Source organism: Austrofundulus limnaeus, unplaced genomic scaffold (assembly GCF_001266775.1).
Source record: "Austrofundulus limnaeus strain Quisiro unplaced genomic scaffold, Austrofundulus_limnaeus-1.0 Scaffold3, whole genome shotgun sequence".
NCBI lineage: Eukaryota > Metazoa > Chordata > Actinopteri > Cyprinodontiformes > Rivulidae > Austrofundulus > Austrofundulus limnaeus.
In genome coordinates this window covers 421468-430321 of record NW_013952405.1, presented here as the reverse complement: position 1 = coordinate 430321, position 8854 = coordinate 421468, and the positions used below count along the sequence as shown (strand labels likewise).

At 37.3% G+C, this 8854-nt stretch overlaps 1 protein-coding gene across 1 annotated transcript in view; it reads left to right on the top strand.

Moving 5' to 3' along the window:
- The first annotated feature begins 1374 nt into the window (after nt 1-1374).
- The window catches only part of wdr46 (WD repeat domain 46), a 23788-nt gene continuing 16308 nt past the window's right edge, over nt 1375-8854 (top strand). The window contains exons 1-8 of the mRNA XM_014016063.1: nt 1375-1481; nt 1622-1789; nt 3628-3708; nt 3799-3911; nt 4007-4094; nt 4259-4320; nt 7752-7856; nt 7986-8136. Of these exons, the coding sequence (XP_013871517.1) occupies nt 1398-1481; nt 1622-1789; nt 3628-3708; nt 3799-3911; nt 4007-4094; nt 4259-4320; nt 7752-7856; nt 7986-8136 (852 nt within the window). The 5' untranslated portion in view covers nt 1375-1397. The remainder of the gene's footprint in view (nt 1482-1621; nt 1790-3627; nt 3709-3798; nt 3912-4006; nt 4095-4258; nt 4321-7751; nt 7857-7985; nt 8137-8854) is intronic.

The following is an 8854-nucleotide window of genomic DNA, read 5'->3' as shown; positions in this document are numbered from 1 at the left end:
CTCTCTCTCTCTCTCTCTCTCTCTCTCTCTCTCTCTCTCTCTCTCTCTCTCTCTCTCGGAGAGACTAGACTTTCCTTTTCCTAGAAGCACTTTTGAAACATGACAAACCTGTTCAGTGCTGTCACAAACGGAAAGTTAGAAGTATTCAGATTTTTTTACAGTAATTTTTTTCACTTTTTTCATCTTTCTTGTTGCAGAACGAAGCACTCTGAATAGCTTAAGAAGACTCAACACAGCTGGCCAAGAAAGCTCAGCAGGGATGCACATCCCCTGGAGAGGACCCTCCTCCGCTCTCTCTTTCTCCCTGTTAAATCCACCCAGAGCAGCTGCATCACTTCTTCTGTGGCAGATAATAGGTTATCCTTGCACTTGGGGAAGACGGAGTGTATTTTGGCTCTAAATACAAACTTCGCCAAGAGAAAAGTATCCAAGTATGATGTGAAGGGGATCTATTACAATGTCAAATGGAGGCGAGCTATCTCGGTGTCAAACTTTACCAAGCCTTATTTGGGACTGAGATAGCAGAAAATGTTTTTTTAAGCAAATGCCAGGCTTACATTTTTATATAGACAAGCTGGAAATGTCAGCCTAAAAACAAAACAAAAAAATGCTTGTGACAGCATTAATACAGGGTCACTTTGACTATGCTTGCACATTCTGGTGTTCTGGACTAAGTGAGCTCTACAAGACTAAGCCACAGCATACTCAGAACAAAGTAATACAAAATCTATTAAATGTAGGAACTCGCAAACACATTGGAGCACAGGAGTTTAGTCAGGTTGGAATGCTACCATCGGGTTAATCATTTAAAATATAATCTTCTTCATAGTATCACAAGTTCCAAACTACTTATCTCAACAGTTTAAACCGGTCCAAAATCGTCACTCAATCAGAACAAGCTATAGTAAAATGTCATTTCAAGGCCCAGCTGTCAAATCTTATGGCAAATCTTCCTTTCAGATTATTGTATGTAAGCCCTTGTTCAAGTGTCAAGTTAAACAGTTTTTATTCCAAAGGTTGGTCAGGCAAAAATCTAATGATCTTGTTTATTATTTTTAAGATAAATTATTGTATTGGATGTTTTTATTGAATTTGGTGTTATTTGTTATGTAAGCGATTGTGTGTGATGATTATATGTTGGACCACAATGGAAATAAGCTTTATGCTTTATTGTGTTATCCATTTATATGTGTATGCTATATGCAGTGCCATTTATTTGATAAATAAAATGATGATGATGAGGTAGCAAACAACTAATTTGAACCATATTATTCATACACAAAGTTTAGATCATGATGAAACACATTTTATACCAGGTGGCGGCGGTAATGCACGGTGGTGTCAAAAAACTTACAGGAAAAAAACAACCCGGAAGTAAAGCAGCGACGCAACCGGAAATGAAAAGTAAAACATACACAACAAAGATGGCGTCTCCCGGAGATCCTAGTGTGAATGTTTCACACGTGGAGGAAAAGAAAAAGGTAAACCTTCTTTTATAACGAAATTACAAAACACAAACTATTAACTGTTTTACAGTGTCAAACACAACTAGCCGCAGTTTATTTTTTATGTTTCTTCAACGCTTTAGCTGACCGTTTTCTAAACTTGATTTTTAATTCAGCCTCCAGTTCGGTACTGGCAGGAGCAAGAAAAGGACGAAGAGAAACATGACAACAAAAATGAAGAAGAAACTGAAGAGGCTGTGCAGCAGGAAAACAAACATACACGGAAAGCAAAGAAAAGGAGGCAAACCGATGATGTCACGAATGAAAAGAAAGTCGTATCAGGGGTAAGAAAGCAAAAAAGAATGCGTTCATCGTGTGCGTAAGATTGATCAGAAATCGACAATAATAATAATAATAATAATAATAATAATAATAATAAAAGTTCATTAATTGTTTTTGATATTCACATCAACACTCTCTAGATTGGTAATAAAATAATGAAGTTTTAAAAATTTTAGTCTTGAAAAATTGCTCTAATTTTTCTGCTGGTTTAACATTGAAAATCCAGAAAACTTGTTCCTCCTCCCAAAAATACTGGATGTAATCATCAGGATAAGTATGAAATAGCATGCTCTTCATTGACTACCTGTATTTAAGATTAATTGATTTATTAATTTTTTAATAACTAAAACTGCATAATCTTAAGCCCTCATGCGACCACAATATACATCAAAATTAAAACTAGGTAGTAAAAATACTGAGTAACTGAGGATCAAAAAGGGGGAAAAACAAACTGTTGCTGCTTTGCATCCATCATAGCATTGTCATGTTCAGGCTCTCAAAACATTTTCTCTTCATCATACTGTTATGAAAGTTAATCAGTATTTAGGTGAAAATATTATATTTTATTACTACTTTTGAGTAATGTAATCCTGACAGAGTTTTTTTGAAGCTTGTTGACTTAGAGCAACATTTTTATCACCCATAAGCTACAAGAAAACAACAACAGAATCCATCCATTCTAAAATGGGGTGAAAGAGTGACATCTTTGCTAAAATACTAAAAAGAAATCCAGTGAACCACCTCTGGGGACAGATAAAAAATGCAACAACTGGAGAAGTGCCTGGAAACACAACACACTGTAAAATATACCCAGGCACCACCACGTTTGCGATGACCGTGAGACGAGTTTGTTGTGTGCTTAGTTGTGCAACAGCTTTGATTGATCACTCTTTAATATATTTTTACTAGTTCTTTGTGGATGTTTTTAAAATGAAATGGGTAAGTTTGGGGAAAGTCATATCGTGTTCATATAATCATAAAAAAATTTTCATTAATTATCATTTACCACTTTGCAATTACTGCAGTTAGTGCCACGTGATGACATATTTTTGTCTGATGCACTCTCACTATCAGTCGTGCATGTGAGCCTGTGGCATAGTGCGTTACTACAGAAATGCTGCCACTCCACATTGTGGAAAAGGTGGGTTTCGATTCACAGCTTACTATTGTAGCCTTTTAAAATGAAGAAGTTAGTTTAACTGATAATTTTTAAATCTAATTTTAGAACACAGGATTTGATTTAGTGTTGAAAACACACAAGTGCATTTGTTATCTATTAAGCATTATTGGCTTTATGCCACAACAAATCATAATTCATTTTTCTGCCAATATTGGCCAACCCTACTCCAGGCCTTTCAAATAATTTTAAATTAAATTTTCACACTTCGGCATTAAAGAGCTCCTAAACATGAGAGCTATGAACCAGCATCAACACATATCAGTAAACTTAACAAAAAACAATTTTAAATGGAAGTACTTTAAAAACAGAGATCTACTGCTTGGTGTAGTTGGATCTACAAAATATGCAACCAATAGGAATAACCCAAGGACCATATTGAAATTTGTGTAAGTTCTTTAAAGTGATTTTTTTATTCTGGATGAGTCATGAAGACTGACAACAGTAACCAGTAACCGTATGTGCTTAATTTTATGTTTACAGTCAGGTATCTTTACAGTTTTGTATTGAAACTTTTATCTTTAACTTTGTATGGCTCAAATTATTTAATAAAAGATCTGATATATTGGATTATGTGTTTTTTGCAAAGCTCCAAATCTGACTACTTTGATCCTGCATGTGGTTCTGTTGTAAAAAAAAAAAAAATCCTCATTCCCTTTTTAGAAATCGGATCCTTTCCCTGGGCCTGCTCCCATTTCAAAGAACAGGTTGCAAAAATTCAGTAGGAAAGGTCAAACCCAAAAGGTAAGCGTCGTTATGTTCAAAGTGCTTTAGCTTCATGTGCTAAACTTTTTTTTTCTCCTAGCAAAAAAAAAATTAAAACGTTTCTTCCAGCTTCACAGACAGCGTCTGAAGCTGAAAGAGATGATCACTCGTTCAGAAGAAGCTTCAGAGATGGCCCAGAAACAAGCTGCTCGCTTCGACCTCCTGCTCCCTGAGGAAGCTGGGTAATTTCTTTTTAAAGATGCGAGCCTGTTCTTCATGTCACAGCAAGGCTGCAGCAAACATCAGGCGATTAAAATGGGTCTGTCTTCATTCTCAGATTTTTAGAAGGGGACGAAGATGAGGACACGTGTATGATATCCCAGGAGGATATTGCAGATGCTGTAGATATAACAGCTGGAACAAAGGTATCAGATGAAAACTTCTGGGTTTCCATCAGCATATTATGTTTACCTGCCTAGTGAGGTGTAACAAATGTAACGTTCATTTTATTAGATGTAAATATGTCCGATGAATGGTTGGCTGCAGGAACACCTCGGTTATTGTTTCTAATTTCATTCTTCTGCTGCAGTATTTTAATCTTAAGCTGACTCAGTTTGGACCATATCGAGTGGATTACAGCAGAACAGGACGGTCAGTGGCTCACACACTGTTATTGTTAGTCACATGGTTCATTTTTATATTCAGTAATAGTTTGAGTTCAGAGATAAGATAGCAGCTGCAGAAAACTCTCACTAAAATGTTGTCAGGATCTATTTTTATCAGTTAGTAAAGCACAAATTTAGGTTTGTCTCAAGCTTTTTCTATTTCTTATCTGTCAGAGGCAAATGTACCAAAAAAATGTACCAAAACTATGAAACAGGTTTTCTTTTTTGTGAAATAAATAAGAAGGGAATTATTTATAAAAAAAAAACAAATAATATATTCTTTTTATTATGAAATTAATATTATCTGCTTATTATTATTAGTTATTATCAAAATAAAGCATCGTCTGAGATTAAAAACAGCAATTTAGAAAATATTCAGATTTAATGTTTGAAAGGTGGGGAAAGCAGCATCCAGTAGGGGTGTAAGAAAATAACGATACACTGAAATATCGTGATATTTCATTCGATACTGTATCGAAATTCTAAAGTCCTGTATCGATATTTAATTAAGGTTTAAAATGTCAACTTTCCTGCCAGCCATTCATTTTTATGTTGTAGTTCAGCCTCTGACTACTAGCAAGCAGCAGGTGAGCCAGCCATTTGGCTCCTCTACCTCTTGAGCACCAGAGAGTAAGGGGAGCATTAGCATTGTAAGTAAACATTAGCTTCATGCTCCGATAGCTGAATCTGAGCAGAAAAGACCGACACCCTCTGCCTTCTAAGCTGAGGTAAGGTTATAAACAGTTACTTTTTTGTCAGAATGTCTCTATTTTAAACCAAATTAAGTGTTTCGTGCGCTCTTTTTTCCAACTTTAGTCAGCTTTCACGTTACAGAAGGCTAGCGCATGTCTATGTAATAGAATTTTCTGAGACAATGAATTTTGGTTTTTCATTTTTTTTCCAATAAGAGGTTTTTATTTAATAGAATTTTAGGACCAAAAAAAATCGCAATATACAGTGGTTTGCAAAAGTATTCATACCCCTTGAACTTTTCCATATTTTGTCACATTACAACCACAAACATAAATATATTTCACTGGAATTTAATGTGAAAGACCAACACAAAGTGGTATACAATTGTGAAGTGGAAGCAAAATTTTACATGAATCAAAACATTTTTTACAAATAAAAAACTGAAAAGTGCGATGTGCAAAATTATTCAGCCCCCCCTGAGTCAATACTTTGTGGAGCCACCTTTTGCTGCAATTACAGCTGCAAGTCTTTTAGGGTATGTCTCCACCAGCTTTGCACATCTAGTGACTGCAATTCTTGCCCATTCCTCCTTGCAAAACAGCTCAAGCTCAGTCAGATTGGATGGAGAGCGTTTGTGAACAGCAGTTTTGAGATCTTGCCACAAATTCTCAATTGGGTTTAGGTCTGGACTTTGACTGGGCCATTCTAACACATGAATATTCTTTTTTTTAAACCACTCCATTGTAGCTTTGGCTTTATGTTTAGGGTCGTTGTCCTGCTGGAAGGTGAACCTCCGCCCCAGTCTCAAATCTTTTGCTGACTCCAACAGGTTTTCTTCCAAGATTGCCCTGTATTTGGCTCCATCCATCTTCCCATCAACTTTGACCAACTTCCCGGTCCCTGCTGAAGAGAAGCACCCCCAGAGCATGATGCTGCCACCACCATATTTGACAGTGGGGATAGTGTTTTCAGAGTGATGTGCAGTGTTCTTTCTCCGCCACACATAGCGTTTTGCATTGTGGCCAAAAAGTTCAATTTTGGTCTCGTCTGACCAAAGCACCTTCTTCCACATGTTTGCTGTGTCCTCAACATGGCTTCTGGCAAACTGCAAACGGGACTTCTTATGGTTTTCTTTTAACAATGGCTTTCTCCTTGCCACTCTTCCATAAAGACCACATTTGTGTAGTGCACGACTAATTGTTGTCCTGTGGACAGTTTCCCTCACCTGAGCTGTGGCTCTCTGCATTTCATCCAGAGTCACCATGGGCCTCTTGGCTGCCTCTCTGATCAGTGATCTCCTTGTTCGGCCTGTAAGTTTAGGTGGACGGCCTTGTCTTGGCAGGTTTACTGTGGTGCCATACTCTTTCCATTTCCGGATGATGGATTGAACAGTGCTCCGTGAGATGTTCAAAGCTTGGGAAATCTTTTTATAACCTAAGCCTGCTTTAAACTTCTCCAAAACCATATTCCTAACCTGTCTGGTGTGTTCTTTGGACTTCATGATGCTGTTTGCTCCCCAATATTCTCTTAACCTACATCTGAGGCCGTCACGGAGCAGCTGTATTTGTACTGAGATTAGATTACACACAGGTGGACCCTTTTGAGTCATTAGCAGTCATCAGGCAACTTCTGAATGCAATTGGTTGCACTCAGGGAAAAGGGGGCTGAATACTTTTGCACGTCGCACTTTTCAGTTTTTTATTTGTAAAAAATGTTTTGATTCATGTAAAATTTTGCTTCCACTTCACAATTGTATACCACTTTGTGTTGGTCTTTCACATTAAATTCCAGTGAAATATATTTATGTTTGTGGTTGTAATGTGACAAAATATGGAAAAGTTCAAGGGGTATGAATACTTTTGCAAACCACTGTATCACCTTGCTTACAGTATCGCAATAAATCGGGATATATTGTATCGTGACCCGTCTGTCGTGATATGTATCGTATCGCCAAATTCTTGCCAATACACAGCCCTAGCATCCAGTGCTGTCTCAAAGGTTGAGTTAGATGAGATATAATTGAAATAACGATAAATAAACAACTTTGTCCAGTAATGTGAAGCTTTTTGTTTCTTAGAACAGTTAATTATTCAAAAAATTGATTTAATAAAAAGGAAAAATACATTAAATTATTTATGGATCTGGTTGTGTATAATTTACTAGCAATGAAGAGGACTGACACAAATATGAGTGAGTCTATAACAAATACACACGGAACATGTTTATCTTTTATTTTTATTATTAAAGTCCTGCCCTTTTTAAAAGAAGTAGGACCAGTTAAACGTGATAACGAGTTGTTTTGCATTCAGCCACATTTTATTAGTTGTATTTGTTGTATTGATTGCACTAAAATTTACACAGGTTTTTAGTTAAAGTACATTGTGAGTGGGATGGAACTGAGCCAGTGTTAATGTAAATAACCCTCTGTCTTGTTTATTGTCACTAACCTCTTTTTAACTCATTATGACCTGGTGGAACAAGTGTTATTTTTAGTTTTAAATTCTGGAGTGATGCAGAAATGATTTAAGGCACAAGCTGGTAGATTTTTTAGATTATGAAATTAATGTTAAAAGTAGTTTTTAGAGGATTTTAAAACCAAACCTCAGTTCATAAAGTCACAGATTACATGTAATTAGAGGTTATCTGGATCCATTATTAATCCATTAAAGTCTATTTGAGGTGTGCGTGTCTGTGTGTATTGACCTAATGTTTCGTCTACTTCAGTCACCTGCTGCTCGGTGGAAGCAGAGGTCACGTAGCTTGTGTCGACTGGCAGACCAAACAGCTCATGTGTGAAATTAACGTCATGGAGTCTGTCAAAGATGTAAAGTAAGTTTTAATCTGTCACGCTTTGCTACGGCTCCCAGACAAAACAATGACAACACGTTTGTGACAAATTAATGTGTCCATTTGACCTTTATTTTCTGAAGACTGAAGTACATTTTCCTGTATTTTAAGGTGGCTCCACAGTGAGAACATGTTTGCTGTGGCTCAGAAGAAGTGGCTGTATATTTACGACTCCAATGGGATCGAGCTGCACTGCATTCGCCAGTTCAACGACGTCCTCCGAATGCAGTTCCTCCCCTACCACTTCCTGCTCGCCACGGCGGTGGGTTTAATGTCCTGTGCTTCTGTAATGCTGGAAAATAATTTGTTCCTCATGCGAGAGATCATGCTTTCAGATGGGGATTTGTGTTGATGCAATTTAAATGGAAAAATTGAAAAGCAGAAAAAGTGTAGACATAAAATGCAGATTTGTAGAAAGCAACGATCTGTTTTAGAACTGTCTGCATCTACAGCAGGTGTCTTGTCAGATAAGATGTTGCTTGTTTTAGGGTATTAAAGAGTAACTTACCCCAAAATCAACTTTTTTTAGCAGATAAATTGTCTAGAATGTGTCTAAAAATGTTGTATAGTGCTGTTTCTGTGCTAATTTTGATGTTTTTGTGCGTATTTGTTCAAATCTGTAATATTTGGTCTAAAAACGTCTTTTTGCTGCTCATATGGGTAGAGCAGTGGTACTGCAGGCTAATTTGCATATTGGTTAACGGCTCTCCACGGTGACGTGTCTTCTCCACAGTTTCGTCACAGCGGCTGTGTTCTTGAATATAAACCTCTCTCTAAGACACGCCCCTGCAGCAGTCAGAGGGTGGAGCTGTTAGCAAGCTTAGCATGATCGTCTGTTGACCTTCAGCCTCGGGTGAGGAGAGCTGACTGCTGCGCTGCTCTCTCTCCCTCTCTCTCTCTCTCCACACACACACACACACACACACACACACACACACACACACACACATGTACACACACACACACACACACACACACAC